Source organism: Pteronotus mesoamericanus, unplaced genomic scaffold, assembly GCF_021234165.1.
Source record: "Pteronotus mesoamericanus isolate MK-2021 breed Mesoamerican mustached bat unplaced genomic scaffold, CSHL_Meso_final contig_50, whole genome shotgun sequence".
NCBI lineage: Eukaryota > Metazoa > Chordata > Mammalia > Chiroptera > Mormoopidae > Pteronotus > Pteronotus mesoamericanus.
Window position 1 is genome coordinate 19,539,569 of NW_026555186.1, and position 20,386 is coordinate 19,559,954.

The 20,386-nt window shown below is 41.7% G+C and overlaps 1 protein-coding gene across 4 annotated transcripts in view; it reads left to right on the top strand.

Annotated features, from left to right (window-relative positions):
• Nucleotides 1-20,386, top strand: part of IPO11 (importin 11) — a 192,386-nt gene that overhangs the window by 117,568 nt on the left and 54,432 nt on the right. For all 4 annotated transcript variants that reach the window (XM_054578401.1, XM_054578402.1, XM_054578403.1 and 1 more), the window contains 2 exons: nucleotides 6,204-6,299; nucleotides 7,021-7,134. In XM_054578401.1, coding sequence (XP_054434376.1) covers nucleotides 6,204-6,299; nucleotides 7,021-7,134 — 210 coding nt within the window. The remainder of the gene's footprint in view (nucleotides 1-6,203; nucleotides 6,300-7,020; nucleotides 7,135-20,386) is intronic.

Sequence of the window (20,386 nt, forward strand, 5' to 3'; positions counted from 1 at the left end):
CAGTGGATGATTATTTTGCCACACAGAGGAGCTTCATGCAGCTTTAAAAAGGAATGAAGATGACCTCTAAATACAGTTTTAGAATGATTTTGAGACTATAAGCAAAGAACGATGTCTAGAGTTTTACTTAAAGAATGCAACAAAGATAGCAATGGGAAAAAATGTCAAACTAATAAAAGTGGTTATGTAGGGGGAAGAGGCAGATAGGATGGTAGCTAGATCTTTTAGGATGTTATCTGTCTTTTGTACTTTCTTTTTTTCAATCCTCACCTGAGGATATGATTACTGATTTTAGAGAGGAAGGGAGGCAGACAGAGGGAGGAAGGGAGGAAAAGAGAGAGAGAGAGATGTGAAAGAGAAACATCTGTTGGTTGCCTCCTGTATGTGCCCCAACTTGAGGTTGAATCCACAACCTAGGTATGTCCTTGAGAGGGAATCAAACCCCCAACCTTTTGGTGCATGGGGCAGTGCTTCAACCAACCCAGCCATTCAGCCAGGGAATCTATTTTGTACTTTTGCTTTAGAGCCATGTAGGTGCTCCACATGATTTAAAATGATGGAAGAAAAAGCAGTTATTGTTGTAACGTGTTTTTTTAAGATTTTATTTATCTATTTTTAGAGAGAGGGGAAGAGAGGGACAAAGGTAGGGAGAGTAACATCAGTGTGTGGTTGCCTCTTGTGCACCCCTTACTAGGGACCTGGCCCGCAACCCAGCCATGTCCCCTGACTGGGAATCCAACTGGCAACTTTTTGGCTTGCAGGCTAGCACTCAGTTTGACAGCTTGTTTGTATTGAATGATAACATTTAAGTGAATATATATTCTAAAAGTCATAATGATTATTTCTTTTCCGCACAAACGTTTGTAAACCTTGGAGTTAGTAATTTTTTATTTTTTAAAAGATTTTCTTTATTTTAGATAGAGGGGGAGGGAGGGAGAAAGAAAGGGAGGGAAACATCAATGTGAGAAACATTGATTGGTTGCTTCTCATAAGGGACCCTACCGGGGACCAAATGGCTACCCAGGCTTGTGCTCTGATTTCATCCAACTGGCAAATTTTCACTTTGCTGGACAATACCCAAGCAACTGAGCCATACCCGTCAAGGCTTAGTGTAATTTTTTTTCTTATTTCCTTTTTAAAATTTATTTTTTATTGAAATTTTTTCCGTTACCAGTTATCTCCCTTATTACCCTCTCTCCCCTGCAGTCACCACACTGGTGGCCATGTCCATGAGTCCTTTTTCCTCGATCCTTCCACCCCCTAATCCCCTTCCTCAGAGTTGTCAGCCTGCTCTCTGTCTGAGTCTGTCTCTATTTTGCTTGTTAGTTCGTTCAGTTTATTCATTAGATATCTCACTTAGCATAATGTTCTGCAGATCCATCCATACTGTTGCAAAGGGTACATATTTCATTTTAAGGCCAAGGAGTATTCCATTGTGTAAATGTTCCACAGTTTTTTTATCCACCCTTGGGCTGCTTCCAAACTTTGGCAATTGTAAATAATGCTGCAGTGAACACAGGGGTGCTTGTGTTCTTTCAAATTAGTGTTTCAGCTATCTTTGGGTAAATTCCCAGAAGTGAAATCACTGGGTCATAAGGTAGTTCCATTTTTATTTATTTGAAATATCTCCATATTGCTTTCCATGGTGGCTGCACCAATCTGCAATCCCACCATCAATGCAAAAGAGTTCCCGTTTCTCCACATCCTGACCAGCACTTGATTGTTCATGTATTGATGATAACCATTCTGACAGATGTGAGGTAATATGTCATTGTGGTTTTAATTTGCATTTCTCTGATGATTAGTGGCATTAAACTTCTTTTCATACGCCTGTTGGCCATCTGTATGTCCTCTTCGGAGAAGTGCTTATTCAGGTCCTTTGCCCATTTTTTAATTGGGTGGTTTGGTTTTTGTGTGGTGAGTTGTATAAGTTCTTTATAAATTTTGTATATTAACCCTTATCAGATGTATCAGCAAATATGTTCTCTCATTCAGTGGGTTGTCTTATTTTGTTGATGGTTTCCTTTGCTGTGCAAAACCTTTTTTAGCTTGATATAGTCCCGTTTGTTTATTTTCTATTTTGTTTCCCTTGCCTGAGGAGATACATCAGATAAAATATTGCTATGAGTAGTGTACGAGATTTTACTGTCCGTGTTTTCTTTTAGGGTTTTTATGGTTTCAGGTCTAACATTTAAGTCTTTAATCCATTTTGAATTTATTCTTGTGTGTGGTATAAGAAGGTTGTCTAGTTTCATTTTTCTGCATGTTGCACTGCGAGGCAGCTATAGGGGCGCGCCGCCACCGCTGGGGAGTGACAGAGAGAGCGCCGCGCTCCCTGAAACCTGAGGGAAACCGGCTGGGGCCCGCTGAGGTGGGAGCAGACCTCTGAGACCCGCAGAGCCCCGTCCTGGGGTTGTCGCGGATGAGGGGAATAAACACAAAACGTCGCAAACACTTCTCTGTTTGCTGGGAGAGCAGGCGGGGCACTTACCTCTCACTGGAGAAGGCCCTGGCACATCCCCCAGTGGGAAAGGCCCCGCTACCCTTTGTTCCAAGGCTTTTATTAAAAAACTTAACAGTGGGCTAGGCCACAGGAATGCACACATGGACTCGTTACGTTAACATGTTAAGTTTCACAGAGAATAGATACTTTTAAGAAGACAAGTGACAGGAATTTGCTGATTTACATGGGTCTGAGAGGAATCCAGTATAAACAAAAGAGAATGAAGATAAGGACAAGCGCCTTAATGATACAGGGTAAGGGGTGCCAATAATGTGAATGTCCTTCGCAGCATGAGCTGGCCAGAGATCTGAGGAAAGACCAAAGCACACTTTAAAGAAATTACTTTTAGGCCTGATTTCCCTGGCAACCGCCAGACCTAGTTTAGAGCTGACCCCTGCACTGCTTCAAGCCTGAGCCAGGTGCGGGGAGGGGACCACCAAGAGATAAGGAAACTGCTTCTCGGCTGCAGTGAGGACTCCGGCCATGTCCAAGCCAAGCCAAGTGGTCGGGGCCGGGGGGGACTCTTTGCCCCATCACCATGTCCCCCAATGTCTTGTCTGCTGCCAAAATCGGTCAACGCCTGTCTTAGGTCGTTAACATAAGCGCTAGGTCACTTACCTGTCATTGTCTAATTGACCATCCATGGCAAAGCAGAGAGGCGGCAGGGTCAGGCCAAGTCTCCTCAGGAGCCTGTTTCTCCAAGGCCCCCTGGTTACTTCCAGCCGTGGGGCCCTCCAGCCTGTTGGCAGGGTTACAGCTCCTGAAACCAGGCCGGGTGTTTCCCAACATCTGCACATATCTGTCTCATTTTCCAAACATCATTTATTGAATAAACTCTCTTTAGTCCATTGTATGTGCTTGCTTCCTCTGTCAAATACTAATTTACTATAAAAGTGTGGGTTTATTTCTGGACTGTCTATTCTGTTCCACTCATTTATATGTCTATTTTTATGCCAGCACTATGCTGTTTTGATTATTATGACCTTATAGTTTGTTATTAGGTAGCATGATTTCTCCAACTGTGTTCTCCTTTCTCAGGATTACTGTTGCTATGCAGGGCCTTTTGTGGTTCCAAATAAATTGTTGAAATATGTGTTCTAGTTCTGTGAAGTAAGCCTTTGGTATCTTGATAGATTTGCATTGAATCTATAGATTGTTTTGGGTAGTATGGACATTTTAATGACATTAAGTCTTCCTATCCATGAACACTGTATGGGCTCCCACTTATTTCTGTCTTCTTCAATTTTTCTTTAGTTTCTTACAGTTTTCCAAGTGTAGGTCTTTTACCTTGGTTACGTTTATATTTAGGTATTTTATTCTTTTTGAAGCAGCTGTGAGCCCGTTTGTTTTCTTACGTTCCCTTTCTGATAGTTCATTGTTGGCATATAAAAATGCAACTGATTCTGGATATTAATTTTCTGTCTTGCTACTTTATTGAATTTATCAGTTTTAGTAGTTTCTTGGTGGAATATTTGGTGTTCTCTATGTACATTATCAAGTCAGCTGCAAATAATGACAGTTTTACTTCTTCCTTTCCAATTTGGATACCTTTTATTTCTTCTTGTCTGATTACCCTGGCTAGGACTTTCATTAAAATGTTGAATTAGAGGTGAAAGGGGACACCCTTGTCTTCTTCCCCATCTTAAGGGGAAGCTTGTAGTTTTTTGCCTGTTGCGTGTGATGCTGGCATTGGCTTTGTCATATATGGCCTTTATTGTGTTTAGGTATATTCCCTCTAATCCCACTCTGCTGAGAGCTTTTACCATAATTGTGTGCTGGATTTCATCAGATGCCGCTTCTGCATCTGTTAATGTGGTGATAATGTAGGTTTAGCCTTCATTTTGTGTATGTGGTTCATCACACGTTACATGCCCTAAATTCTCTGGCCATTGTCTCTGCTCAGTATGTTCAGATGTGATGGCCCATCAGGTATTTTATTACTTTAATTTTCCCAAAGAAGTCTCTTCCAGTGCTTTTTGAATTTATTCTTTGTACCTTTTAATATTTAACTCACATTTTCTTTGTCCTTTTAAAATTGTCCCCTTCCTTTAAAATACTTCTCATGTAATTTTAGTGGTGTTTGAAGAGGGAATGAAGGTAAATGTGTGTTTAACAATCCAGATGGCCTTAACTTTCCATTTATAGGTAAAATAGAGATTGTTTACCTCTGAGACTCTCAGTCCACTAGCTTGTCTACATTCTCACTTTTACTAAATGTCTTCCCCATCGCTATTCCAAATTCAGTGTTTTAAACAAAATAAGCCTTATTGAGGTCATATTTAATTATGTTCTGAATCTCCTGTTGATTTTAATCAGGAATTGTGATATCTTTTATTCTGTGCCTCTTAGTAGATAGTATAGTGTTTGGACCACCATAAAATGTTTACATTTTTAAGTTTGTCTTTGGACATCTTGCTCTATATTAGAAAATATTGTCGTTTTTGAATACTCTCTGCTTACCTCAAGAATGTTTTGAAATACATGGAGGTGTGTTTGATTGTCATCGTGTTTGGAGCATGCTGTTTGCACATAATGAGTACAGGCTAAAGATACTAAAGACCCCTCAATGCATGGACTAGCTCTACACAGTAAACCCTTGTCCTACTTAGAATGCCAATAGTCAGTCTTGAGAAATATTGCTTGAAATTTAAAGGGAAGCCTGGCTCTGCCTTGAGACTGGTACTTGCCCACAAGTCTCCCAAATGGTATCTGTAGTTTTCTTCCTCCTTGAGCAGTGGGACTGGAAGCTTGCAACATCCTTCTTTGTCCTCATTGTTGCTTCCGGACCACTGCCTTCCTTACTCCCTAAAAAATGAAACAAAAGTAAGCAAACAGAAAATGACAGCTTACTCTGAATTTTCTGCTACCTTTGTCATAGAGGGGACCTATTTTGATCATATAAAAGTAGTTTATAATTCATAAATTTTACCTATAACAATCAATGCTCCTTGTTAATAATCTATATGATCATATTATAAATGAAATAGATCATTTCTCATTTAATAAATATTCAGTATATATACAACTTGCCCTTTTCTGACCAATTTATTGATAACTATAGATTCAGTTTTGGACATTGTGTACAGTTGTTACTAACTTTCCTTTTCACTATTAGAAGCCAGTACTTTTGAAATGCCTTTTGCTGTGCCTCTATTGCAACATTTTATAAGGGTTATTTGTTTCAAATGCAAAGATAAGAATTACATTAAAGACCTGATCAGGTTGTTCAGTGGTTGGAGTATACGTTGTGGGTTCAATTCCTCGTCAGGGCACATACCTAGGTTGTGGGTTCGATCCCTGGTCAGGGTGGCAATCAATTAATGTTTCTTTCTCACTTGATGTTTCTTTCTCTCTCTTTCTCTCGCCCCCTCTCTCTAAAACCAATTGAAAAAAATCCTCCAGTGAGGATTAAAAAAACACAAGAATTCCATTTACAACATGATGCCTATGTTAGTAAAATGGGATTAATTATAATTCTATGTAAGGTATACACTGTGTCTAAATATTATACATTTTATAATCACATTACATTTTTAATGAATTATTTTGTAAAAGTGTGTCAGAGCCAGAATATCAAGTACTTACTTCATTTGTATCTTGGATTTGGTGTGTAATACTTAACACATTTTTTTAACTGTGTTTTGCACGAAATGATGACTTGCATTATTAACTGTTACCAATGTGTCTTTCTGATTTCCAGGTTGTGGAAAATGCCCTTAAAGTGAACCCGGTATTAGGCCCACAAATGTTTCAACCAATTCTACCCTGTGTTTTCAGAGGTATTATAGAAGGGGAGGTAAGATTTTTATTGAGTTTTTTAGGACAGTATTGGACCTTAGGGGTCTGTAGTTTCAATTATTTTCCCTCTTTACTGGAAAATTATTTCTTCATTGTCTTATGTAAAAGGAAAGCTGTTTAAAAATACTTGATTATTTTGAAGTAAATTAAGTAAACTTCAAATATTCATACAGCTTTGTTTTTTATTTTTCCACGTAGGAAAGGATAGATTACCTTTGTTATCTAATCTCTCACTCGTATACATGTGTATTCATACACAGAGATTTGAAGCAGAGGAATGGAAAAACAAAAAAAAAAACAAACTGCTAGTTTTGTTACGTACTAAATATGTGAAAACACCAGTCATGTTCTGGGTCCACCTCCTAAATAGAACCATGTAACTGGATGTTAAGAGCATTTAAAGTAATAGAAGTATATAAACATGCCATTAGAAAATATCCTTTTTCTGTTCTCTCTTCATTATATATGTGTATAGAGACACACACACATATACATGTATATACATATATTATACCTATAAATATATATATATATTACTTTATATGACATATATATTTAGTAAGTTAGAGAGTCAGACAGTATTGGTAGTTCATTCTAAAGAAGCAATATGAAGGATGTTGTTATCTCATACCCTTGTTGTTACTATGCCCATGATTTTTTATAATTGTTTATACTGTTCCTGAACACAATTTTACATGTGCTGTATTTTAATTGTACAGAGATATCCTGTAGTGATGTCAACATATCTCGGAGTTATGGGTCGAGTCCTGCTACAAAACACTAGTTTCTTTTCTTCACTTCTTACTGAGATGGCACATAAATTTAATCAGGAGGTAAGAATCAATATGTTTAAATTGAAGGAAGTCTTTATCCATATAAAGATTGGAAATAATGATTCCTTAGAAGTCTTACTGTATTAAAACTTTTATATTTTAAATCTTTAATAACTTACATTGTACCTGTACTTAGGGAGAAGAAAAAAGAATCTGTAAATGGTGATTGAAAGTTACATTTTTCTTAAAATAGGCAATTTTCTTCTACTGAGCAACAGGCATATAGAAATGTATGGCTGTAGCCATACATTAAATGAAAGATACATAAAATCATGTACTGTCTTTGTTTCATTTCTTTAATTAATTTGTTCTTAAATCTATGCAGTGAGTTTCCATTATCATTATTGGGAAAATTACCTTTTTCCCCAGGGCTTATTAAAAATGCTGTAACTCAAACCAACCACTGTAATAAATATGGAATAGGTTCTTAAGTGAGTTGTTGCTTGAGACTATATACATTATATTAAAATGTGGTTTTTATGTTTTAAGTCATTAGTCTGTTAAGATTTATAAAACATAGGCAATTTGTGAAATCTTTTGGTTTGTGGGCTGAAACAAATACAACTATTTCTTCTTAAGGAAATCCAGAGTAAGGAAAAGCAAATTTTAGAATGCATATAGTTTTTCTAGAATTCTACTAATCTAATTAAGAGATACTAGCCCTTGTTTTGATGAATAGATTGGAGATATTTTTTCCTTAGCTTTTTTAAATTTAACCGTGATATGTTAAGTAGTAAAGAGTTTATTCAGCTGGGTTCAGCAAAATTTGTAGAATGATTTTAATAATAACATATTTAACAATAATATACCTTTCATGTATTATTTTAAATCATCACAATGAGCTTATTCATATGTTTATCTCATGCATGAGAAATCTGAGGATTTGAGAGCTTTAGCGGTTGCTCAAGTTTACATAGCTAGTGAATGATAGAGTTGGTATACAAATGCCAACAACCTAACTCCAAAACCTGGTATCTCGGAGACCACATTCCTCTGTCTCCTACTTATCTTAGAACAGGCCCTTCTCCACTAGACCCTGGAAACACTGACTTTGACAAGCTTACAGTACTCTTTTAAGGGAGGGAGTACTTAAACAGGCAATTTCAAATTATAAGTACTATGTTGGAGATATGTCCCACATGCTATGGGAAGAATAACAGAAGCTATCAACTGTGTTGAAATTTTTCCCAGTTTTTTAAATAATAAAAAATGGGATGGGTAGCTGGGGCAGGGGAGAGCAACAGGGAAAAATGTAGGTCAGCTGTAATTAAACAATAAAAAATAATAAAATGCACATAATATAAAATGTACCCTTTTAATAAGCATTTTAAGTATACAGATCAATGGTATTAAATATATTCACAATTTTGGAGAGTCATCACTGCCATCCACCTTTGTAACTCCCTCTTGTAGACCTTGAACGTCCCACCCATAACTCCCCATTCTCGCCTTCCCCCTGCTGCTGGCAGCCACCATTTTACTTTGTGATTTTGAGTACTCTTAACTACCCGAGATAAGTACAATAATACAGTATTTCTTACTCTGTATGTGTGAGTGTGTGTGTGTGTGTGTGTGTGTGTGTGTAACAGACATTACTTAGCCTAATGTGTTGAAGATTCACCTATGTTAGTCAGAATTTCTTTCCTTTTTAAGGCTGAATAATATTCCTTGTATATACCACATTCTGCTTATCCAGTCATCAGTCAATGGACACTTGGGTTATTCCCACATTTACTACTATGAATAAAGCTACTATGAATATGAACATAGAAGAACAAGTATCTCAGTGAGACCATGCTTTCCTTTCTTTTCGGTGTATATCCAAAAGGGGAACTGCTAGATTATATGGTGATTCTATTTTTAATTTTTTGAGGAAACACCGTAGTGTTTTCCAGAGCCGCCGTACCATTTTGAATTTTCCCCCACAGTGCACAGGGGTTCTAATTTCCCTATATTGTTGCCAGTACTTGATGTGGCCAGACTTTTTTAAAGAGGTTATAGTATTTTTGTCCTACTATTAGTGCATGTTAGTTTTAGTTTCTCCTTAATCCTCACTAACACTTGGTAGTCAGTGTCAGTCTTTTTTATCTTTCCATTCGAAATGGAAACCTCACTGTGGTTTCATTTGAATTTTCTTGATTACGGAAGACTTCTGCCCTGGCTGGTGTGGCTCAGTGAATTGAGTGCTAGCCTGTGAACCAAAGGGTCACTGGTTCGATTCCCAGTCAGGGCACATGCCTGGGTTGCGGGCCAGGTCCCCAGTAGGGGGTGCTTGAGCGGCAACCACACATTGATGTTTCGCTCCCTCTCCTTCTCCTCTCTCTAAAAATAAATAAATAAAACGTTTAAAGAAAAAAAAGACTTACCACATCTTTTTATGTACTTACTACTCATTTGTGTATTTTCTGTGAAGTGTTTAAAATCTTTTGCCAGTTTTTAAAGTTTGTGTTTTTGTCTTGAGTTGTGAGAGTTCCTTAAAGAACAATAACAGTTTTCTAGATTTAAGGCTTTGTCAGGTATTTGTATTGTGAATATTTCCCCTAATCTTTAGCTTTCCTTTTCATTTTTTTAATACACATTTTTGAGACCACAAACTGTTTATCAGCTTACTGTTACTACTTTTTATCTTTTATGGTTCAGACTTTTGTGTCTGATTTAAGAAGTCTGTCAACCTGAAGGTCGTAAAGATTTTCTCCTTTGTTTTTTCGAAGTTTCTATAGTTTTAGCTTTTATGGTCACTGATTCATTTTGAGTTAATTTTTTGTGTATGATGGGAAATAAGGTTCAGTGCTTACTATGTATGTTATGTACTTATATACATATGCACATATATAAGTACATATGTATACACATATACATGTTTTTGTATGTGATAGGTTATTCTAAAGTGATTTATCTAAAAACTTATCTTTTTCTCATTGACTTTCCTTGGCACTTTTGTCAAAAATAAACTGACCATTTACAGGGGTAGGCAAAAATAGGTTAAATTACCAGGTATCTTTATCCAAAAGATAAATCATAAGTAAGATTACAAAATAATAACAGTAATAATGATGACAAATAAATAATACAATTACTAAATAATACAAGAATAAACTGTTTCTCATACCGACAACTGTACACAGACTTTTGCTCACCCATGTGTTTATGCATCTTTTTCAACTCTTCTCTGTTTTATTGATCTGAACATTTATTGGTATGCTGTCATGCTCTCTTGGTTAGTTATAATAGGTCTTGAAATAATACATATCTTTCACCTTTTCCTTGTTTAAAATAGGTGTGGCTATTCTATCTAGGTCCATTACGTGTCTATATAAGTATTAGAATTGGCCTGCTGACTTCTACAAAAAAAAAGCCTAAGAATTCCTGCTGGGATTTTGAATAAATTTATGTTGATTATATAGATTAATTTATAGATTTTCTAGATTAATTTAGGGAGAATTTTTATTTTAGCAAGATAGAATCTTCTAATCTATAAACATGGATGTACATTTATTGAGGTGTGCTTTTGGTATTCTAGACAATGCAGTTTTCATTGTACATGTCTTGCATGTATTTTATCAAATTTATGCTGGATTTTAATGCTATTGTAAATAGTGTTTTGAGAATTTCAGGTTTCATTTGTTCACTGATAGTGAAGAGAAATGAAACTGACTTTTAATAGCAACTATCCTGTGACTTTTAGTAAACTTACTGGTAGTTTTATTTTAGATTCCTTAGAATTTTGTCATATACATTCATACTGTATGCAAGGTGAGACAGTTTCACCTATGACTTTTCAATCTATATGCTTTTATTTATCTTTTATCCTTCGTTTACTGATTAGGTTTACCAGTGTTGACATATTAAATCTATTAGAATTCTGGTTATTGCAGAGTATTTCAATAAATCACAAAAAAATAATTAAGGATATAAAATGAAAAAAAGAAAATTATGAAAAAGTGGAAGATACTACAGAAATTAAGAAATGTGATATAGTCAACCAGAACAAATTAATTGCAAGAAACATTATCTAATTATGTGGACCCGTTTTTTCAATGACATGAAAAATATATTGAATTTTTAGGTTCATTCACATTTTGTGTCCTGAATTTGGCCAGTAAAGGTCATAAAGCTTGGTTTATTGAAAGTGAAGTAAAAGTAAACCAACTAAATACGACTTTTAGATGAACAATTAAATACGACTTTTGGATGAATTCTGTAGACGTTAGAGATATTGATAATCTAAATATCCCAAAAATATTTAGAAGGGCTAGAAAAACTTTTAATGTAATTGCAGCATGTTTAATGGAAGATAAGTGATGTATGACTAAGAACATTATGAGAAGTTACTACTAACTGAGACTATAGGTTGCCTAGTGACTAGGAAGAAAATTGTTGAAAATATTTGATGCCCTTTTAATTGTAAAATCTTGACTCAAACTGTAGTTTTATTCATCTCGTGTCAGCAGCATTAAGTAACGGATCATATTTACAATTTTTAAATATCAGCAAATGATTTAGATTTTTTTTTGTGAGGGTGAAATATTTTTATTTGCAAAATATCAAGTACTTTTGGAAATGATCTGATGATGTGCCCAAAATTAATATGGAAATGTTGACACATCTCTAAGATTTGGAAATATCAAAGAGTAGTCTTTAATACCTTTCAACACATTGTGTTTCTACATCTCGGTTTTCATATATTGCAAGAAAGCTATCAACATTTGCTTTGTTATTAGTATATTTGAATGAGAATTGAAAAGGTAAAGTAAAATTGTGACTTCATTGGAGGTCACAGTAAATTCCTCCTTTGGTTTTAGCTGCCATACCAATTCACACATTCCTTGGAATTCCTCCTTTCTTTAGATTGCAGGACACTGTAGGTTAATCTCCATTTGATTTCCTTCTTGGTCTAACTTGATGGTTTCTGCTTTTCACTCTCTAGTAAACAATGAGCGTCTTCCAAGAATCAATCATTGGCCTTTACTTTTCTCCATTCATAGCTACTCCTTTGACAGAGGCCACCTCTGACCTTTCTCTTAAAATCCAATTCAGTATCTTCATCTCAAGTTCTCTATCTTTTTGAGCACTCAAATTCTGTGACATTTTCTTCTTATGAATGTTCATGGTACTTACCATCTATATTTCTCTTTCATTTGCTCAACAGTTTGTAAATCTTTTATTGTAAAGCAGCTCTTCAATATTTATCGTTTTTTCCTGTAACCTTAACTTACTGGGGAGCCTGGGCCAGTTTTACCGAAGAGTTTTGAGGTATGTCTTTGTGTTATTTAACTTACTCCTTTATACCCTATAGTTTTGTAAACAAGGACACAAAATTCATCTCTTTTTTATCTCCCTTGCTACTGCATAGATCAAGTTGTCATCTCATCAGTGGATTACCATAACCTGCAGTCTTTCATCGATAGGTCAGTTGAGTGGTCTTTCAGATTAAACTGCAGAATGGCTTACTTGACTGTCTTCTCCATTTGACTATGAGCTCCACAGTGAGAAAACTAAGAGATGGTAGAGTTGGAGAAATGCACCATATTGTTCTTTTTATGGTTTCATGTATCTTCTGGGATAGGCACTCTAGTTAATGATGCAAGCTCTGGAGGCTCAGAAGGCCAAGATCAGGGGGCCAGCATGGTTGGCTTTCGGTGAAGGCTCTTTTCCAGGTTGTGGACTGATGACTTCTTCCTGTGTCCTCACATGGTGGAAAAGCAGAAATTATTAAAACAATTTGATAATGATTTATGCTACCATATTTATAGCTTTATAAGTAGCGTTACAATATTTATATAAAAATAAGGCTGTAAATTTTTAAATTTATATTTACTTTTAATTTTAAATATTTTTAATATCATTTTACCTCAAGTAATTGTTAGTAACAGCATGAATTGAGTCTGAAAATGGATCATCTAGCAAGGTGTATTTTTGCATGAATGGAGATCTGAAATTATAGCTTTACTTGTTTTTAGACTTGGAGGGGTGCCCAACCTTTTGGCATCTCTGCACCACACTGGAAGAAGAAGAGTTGTCTTGGGCCACATGTTAAATACATTGCGACACGTAATCACAAAAAAATCTCATCATGTTTTAAGTAAATTGATTATTTTATGTTGGGCCATATTCACAGCCATCCTGGGCTGCATTTGCTTCTGTGTAGTCTTATACTTAATAGCAAGTTTACACCCAAAATAATATACTTCACTTACCCAGTACTGAGTAACTAATGGGTAGTTCTTTAGATCCTATGCCTTTGAAAGTCATCATAGGGGAAATTTTCTGAAATAATTTTCATACCTCAAATAATCATCATTTTAAAAAATATATGAAAATAGGCCACCTCCATTGGGCTAAATATCATAATACAGAGAAATAATAAACTGTTAAATGCTGGCACTGCTCTAAGTCCATTGGCATTTGAAGGACTGAGGAAAGGGCTATTATCATTGGTTCAGACTTATTTCCAACACTATCTAGACCACAGACTTTTTTTATAGAATACTACTTATCTTTTCTGCTTTTCATTGTGAAGAGAAAATGTTTTCACAAAGAATTTGACAAAAATTGTGAAGCCAACATGTTTGACTGTGGAGACTGAGGGAATGAAAGTAATGAAATACTGAGTTGAAATGGCTACTTTTAACTGTGAGTACAGATTTAAAGAACATCAAAAGTATGTGCAGGAATTAAATAGGTCTAAGCAAATGAGTTCCAGTAAGTCCATGTAGCTTTGAAGCAAGTAAGGATTTTTAACAAAGGTATGTCTGTTCTAAATACAGTTGTGAAACAGTTGTGAACAGTTGTGAGGTGATAGAGGAAGCCAACTTAACTGAGTGATTTTATATCTTTAGGAAAGGACCTGGGTTAATTGCAGAAGTTACCATTAGATAGTTTTTCCTTTAAGCATTTACTATTCAAATCTTGCAGAGCCATTTGTTTATATTGAATAAATGAAGTCTTTGGATTAGTCACATAATTCACAATTTAGAACCTTGAGGTTTTAAAGAGTGATACTTTTGCTGTAGGAAAACTTACTGGCAAATGACAGTAGTATTTGTAGACCGTTTTATCTGTGGTCTTCCCATTTCTGCTGAGGGGTTGTTACGGAAAGCCAGACTCAAGACACGATTCAGGGAACGGAGTAAGCCTTTATTCACACGCGCGGGCTCAGAGGAGGCAGTCTCCAAATTCTGAGCCCCGAATCGGGGTTAGATAGGGGTTTATAAGCCCTAGCATTCCGGGCGGGAAACGGATGGGCTTCCCGGGTGGGGGAAGGGATTAGCATTCAGGTGGGAGATTGATGTGCTACCCAGGCGGGGGAAGGGATGTGAAAACGGGCTACAGGAACAGATAAGCAATGATTAACAGTTAACCTGGGAGGGGTCTCTGGCTAGGCTGCTCCTCCCAAGTCATCTTGCCCTTATCATTCCCCCCTTTGATGCTAGACGAGATTGGCCTGAGTCTTAGCATCATCACACAAGCCATGGTGGTCACTCTGTTGGGGTTGGGTCGGGAGTCTTTGGTATCGGTGATGCTGGAGGAGCAGCACTCGAGCAGCGGCTCGTCTGGTGACTGCGGTCTCTAGGTTATTAATGAGGGTGCGCAGCAGCCAGGGTCCTAGACTTATTCCTAAGAGGAGTAATATCAGGGGGGCCTAGGAATGGAGCCAGCCAGCGGAGCCAGATTTGGGTATCTAAGCTCCATGTCCCTTGCCCTGACTCTCGGTAGCGCTTTGCACCATCTTTCAGCTCCTTAACCTTCTGGGTTAAGATTCCAGCCTAGGAATAGGCAAGTCCCCCCTTTTTCTGCTGTGAGGAGATCTAGGGCTCGCCTCTTCTGCAGGGATCATGCCTTGGTTGCCGACTAAGATGGTTGGTCACTACTCTGGGGTAGGATCAGGTCTCTGGTTCCTTGGGTAGACGGCCCACTGTCCTTCAGTTCTCTTCAGCCGGACTGTGGGGGCTCCCTTCGAGGTGGAGGTTCGGTGGCTCCGAAGTCCTGGCTCGTCTGGATCTGCTGCTGCCTTGGCCCGAGTGTAGTGGATCCAGGGGGTTATTCCTGTAACTTTAAGGGCAGTAGGGGTGGTTAATAGTACTAGATATGGGCCCGTCCAAATGGGTTGGAGTGGTTCCTTTTTCCAATCCTTTACCCATACATACTGGCCTGGACGGAAGGGGTGTGCTGGCCTCCCTCGGGGTTTGGGTTCCTGGCCCAATTGGGCCCCGTAGATCCTGTCTAGGGTCTTACCCAACTGTTGTAAGTACTGGGTCTGCTGTAACTCCCCCTTCTGTCAAAGGTCATTGGGACTTCCTATTCTAGTTATAGGTGGGGGTCTTCCAAAAACTAACTCATAGGGAGTATACCCCGAGGGGTTCGGGGCATTCCTAACCCGTAGCAGGGCTAGGGGTAACAGGTCTGTCCATGGCAGGCCGGTTTCTTGATGGAACTTAGCTAGGGTTTCCTTGAGAGTTCGGTTCATTCGTTCCACTTTACCAGAGCTTTGGGGCCGATAGGCCGTGTGTAGCTTCCAGTCGATGCGCAGGAGCCGGGCGACCTCCTGAACCACCTGGGCGATGAACGCCGGGCCATTGTCACTACCAATGGTGAGTGGGAGCCCATATCTGGGTATAATTTCCCTGAGTAGGATTCGGGTTACTTCCCGAGCTTTCTCAGTTTTGGTGGGGAAGGCTTCTACCCAACCCGAAAAGGTGCAGATCAGGACCAGGAGATACTTAAATCCTCGGCTGGTCTTGACTTCTGTAAAGTCAATCTGGAGGTCCTCGAAGGGCTGGGACCCCTTGTGTTGGACTCCCGGTGGGGCTCCTTGATGCGGGGCTGCATTGTTCCTTGCACAGGTAACGCATTGAGCCGAGGCTGTTGAGCACAGGGTTGACAGGTTGGGGAAATAGAAATACCTTTTGAGCAAGTTTTCCAGGGAGGTCTTACCCAGGTGGGTCAGATGGTGGCAGTTTCTGACTAAATTGCTGGCCTGGCTCTGGGGCACATATACGTGCCCATCAGGTAACCTCCAAGTTCCCTCAGGGGTTTCTTGTCCTCCGGCCTGTTGGGCCCATTTCATTTCTGCTGGCTCATAGTCCCGACGGTTAATGGGGTTCCCCAGCAGGGGTCTGAGAAGGGAGGGCTGTACTTCTGCCATCTCACCACATACTGCGGCAGCCTTTGCTGTCGAGTCCGCCTTCTGGTTCCCGCGGGCCGGTATGGTGTCTTGTTTGGAATGGCCTTTGCAGTGGATGACGGACACCGCAGTTGGGGCCCACACTGCTTCGAGGGAGACGCAGGATTTCTGTCTTGTTTTTAATTTCCTTTCCTTCTGCTGTCAGCAGCCCGCATTCTCGGTAGATGGCCCCGTGGATGTACAGGGTGGCGTAGGCGTACTTGGAGTCAGTGTAGATATTGACTTTCCGGTCCCGGGCCAACTCCAGTGTTCTTATTAAGGCCCAGAGTTCCGCTCTCTGGGCCGACCATCCAGAGGGCAAGGCTTTGGCTTCTACCACCTGGTCAAGCGTGGTTACTGCGTACCCTGCCACTCGGACCCCTTCTCTCATATAACTGCTGCCATCTGTGAAATAGGTCACGTCAGCATTGGGCAGAGGCTGGTCCCGCAGGTCCGGTCGGCTGGCATAGACCTCCTCAGTAACCTCTAGGCAGCAGTGGTCTGGGTCCCCTAGTTCGGTCGGCAGGAAGGTTGCAGGGTTTAATCTTTTTACAGTCTTTACCTGGACCCGAGGATTCTCTTGGAGTATGCCCTGATATTGTGTCAGTCTGGGGTTGGACAGCCATCAGTGCCCCTGTCCTGCCAGGAGGCTATGGATGCTATGGGGAACGAATAGAGTGGTCTCCTGCCCCAAAGTCAATTTGTCCGCTTCTTGTAGCAGGGATACCGCAGCTGCAACTGCCCTCAAGCAAGGGGGCCACCCGGCCGCGACGTTATCCAGTTGCTTAGACAGGTAAGCCACTGGGCGCTCCCAAGGTCCGGCTGATTGAGTTAAGACCCCCAGAGCAACCTTGTCCTTCTCATGCACATGTAGATAGAAGGGCCGGCTGGGGTCTGGTAGGCCCAGAGCTGGGGCTTTACTAAGGAGGTCCTTTATTTGAGCAAAGGCCTGTTCCTGTTCTTTTCCCCATGCCAGGGGTAAGGTGTCTGGCCCACGCAGGGCCTGGTAGAGTGGTCTTGCTCTGGCTGCGAACCCCGGGATCCAAATTCTGCAAAAGCCGGCTGCTCCCAGGAACTCACGTAATTGTCTTCGTCCGCTCGGGCCCGGGAAGCGGGTAATGACCATTTTCCGGTCTGTATTTAGGGATCTTTTGCCTTGGGAAATTAGGAACCCTAAATATTTGACTTCTTGTTGGCAGATTTGTGCCTTTTTCCGTGAGACTCGGTACCCTTGTTGGGTTAGCAGTTTTAGGAGCGCTCTTGTCCCCTCTAGGCATCGGCTCTGGTCGGGGGCAGCTAAGAGGAGGTCATCAACATATTGGAGTAGAGTTAAATCCTTTCCCTCGTCTGAGAAAGATTGCAGGTCCCGGGCTAGCGCTTCGCCGAATAACGTGGGGGAGTTCTTAAATCCCTGTGGCAACCGGGTCCATGTCAACTGTGTCTTTACCGCCGTATGCGGGTCTTCCCATTCAAAGGCAAAGATAGGTTGGCTGACTGGAGCTACCGGGATGCAGAAGAAGGCGTCCTTTAAGTCTAGGCATGTGTACCAGGCGGCGGATGGTGGGAGTCGGCTCAGTAGGGTGTATGGGTTCGGGACTACCGGGTGCAGTGTGACGACGGCTTCGTTTACCACCCGGAGGTCCTGCACTGGACGGTACCCTGTTCCATCAGGTTTCTTGATTGGCAGGAGCGGGGTATTCCACGTTGATTGACAGGGGACCAATATACCCTCTTGGAGGTGCATTCGGATGACCTCCGATATTCCTAGGCGGGCCTCCCTTGAGATAGGGTACTGTCGCTGGCGGCACGGTTTAGCCCCCGGTTTGAGTTCAATTATTACTGGGACCTGGTTTCTGGCTAGTCCAGGGGGATTGTCCTCGGCCCAGACCGTGGGGAATTCCTGCAGCAGGTTGTCTCTAGCCTCAGGTCTGGGGCCATGGTCACCAGATTCCCCAGAATACAACTGGTATTCTTCCTCTCGTGGCAAAATGAGGGCCATGAGCCTAGGGCCGTCCACTTGCAGCGAGGCCTCCCCTGACTGCTGGAAGGTGATTCGAGCTCCCAGCTTTGATAAGAGGTCTCGCCCTAACAGTGGGACAGGGCATTCAGGTGGGTATAAGAACTCATGTCTAATCTGGTGGCCTCCCAGATCAACAATTCGGGCCTGGCAGAAGCGTTTTGGGCTACTTGGCTGACCAGTGGCCCCTACGATGGTGACTTCTCGTCCAGATGGGGGAGCTACAGGGGTGGTGACAACCAAGTGCTCTGCCCCGGTATCTACCAAGAAAGAGAGAGTCTGGCCCCCAACAATCGCTTCGACCATGGGCTCATGGGGGCCTAGATTCAGGGAGCCCGGTCTTCCTCATTCTGAGTCTAGGCCCGCCAGGCTAAGGATGGTGGGCGCCGGCTCAGAGGGCGCCGGACCAGCCTTCTTTTTCCGGTGCGGGCATTCTTTTTTTCCAATGTCCTCTTTCCTTACAATAGGCACATTGGTCTCTCTCTACCTTGGCGTGCCCTTTCTGGTCTTTCGGTCCCCCTTTGCCTTTTGCTGCCGGCTGACTGAGGGCGGCTGCTAGCAGTGCGGCCTTTTTCTCTAATCTTTTCTGGGCTGCCTTCTCAGCGGCCTCCTCCTGGTTATTGTAGACTTTATTTGCTACCTCAACCAGCTGACTGATGTTCATGCCTGCAAAGCCCTGTAGCTTCTGGAGCTTTTTGCAGATGTCAGGGGCCGATTGGGAGACAAAAGCAGTGTTTACCATTAGCCGTGTATCTGGGCTTTCTGGGTTGAAGGGGGTGTATATCCGGTAGGCCTCTAGGAGCCTTTCTAAGAAGTCCCCGGGACATTCATCTGGCCGTTGGACAACACTGGCCACCTTTGACATATTGGTCGGTTTTCTGGCCCCAGCTCTGACCCCCTGGAGGATGGCTTCCTTGTACCGGTCCAGGGCTGCTCTTCCCTGTTCGGTGTTGTGATCCCAGTCGGGTTGGGTCTCTGGGGCTGCCACCCGAGCGTACTGGGCTGGGTCTATTGTGCCCACTGGAACATTGGCTTCTAGATATCTCTGGGCCTCCTGGAAGACTCTGCGCCTCTCTTCTGTATTAAAAAGGGTTAGGAGCAATTGGCGGCAATCATGCCACGTTGGCTGGTGAGTTTGCATAATGGACTCCATTAGGTCTACGAGTGCCTGGGGCTTCTCCGAATATGAGGGTGTGTGGTGTTTCCAGTTCAAGAGGTCAGTCGTGGTAAAGGGCTGATAGTAAAACACGACCGGTCCCGGGTATAAGGTCCCATCAGGCCCCGTTCGTGGCGGGCCCTGGGTCTCCCGCAGTGGCATCTGGAGGGACTGGTGGTGTCTTAAGCGGGAGGCGATAGGAGATTCTGGGGGCGCTGCTGCCCTCGGGCTGCGGGGGCGAGACTGAGGGGGGCGGTGTTTCAGGCGCCTCTGCCTGACCTCCCAAGTTCCTAGCTGGTAAGGGGGAGGCTGCACCGGGGGGTCTTCCTCTGGTGGGCCTTGATAGATAGGGGGTCTCGCCACTGATTTGGCAACTAGGATGCGGGTTACATCCCTTTCCTTTGATCGGGAGCAACAGTTCCGGGCTCCCCTGGCTTGCCATCCCGTAGCGCGCCTAGGTGACGAGGTTTGACCCCCGCACACTTCTGGAGCCAGTCGGGCATCTCTTGCGCTAGCTCCTGCCACTTTTCTATGTAGAGGAATTGGTTTGGGTGTCCTGGACTTCCTGTGACTATGAGATGGACAGCCCTAATTATGTCTAGGTCAAGGGTTCCCTCAGGAGGCCAGCCTACCCCAAACGTGGGCCACTCAGCGGAACAGAAAATTTCTAATTGCCCTGGATCCATATCAGGCTGCTGGCCCCGGAACCGGTCGAAATTCCTTAACATGCAATCTAAGACAGTAGACTGTCTGGCCCCCATGATCCCTCCCGAAACGGCGCAGACAAACGGGGGCAGCAGGGATACTTTCACTTTCGCCCGCCTGGCCTCTCCTCTCGCGAGGGACTTGGGTCTGTCTTAGCTAAGGCTGCCCGAGTAGAGTCCGGGTTAGCTTCCCAGCCGTTATGCCGTATGAC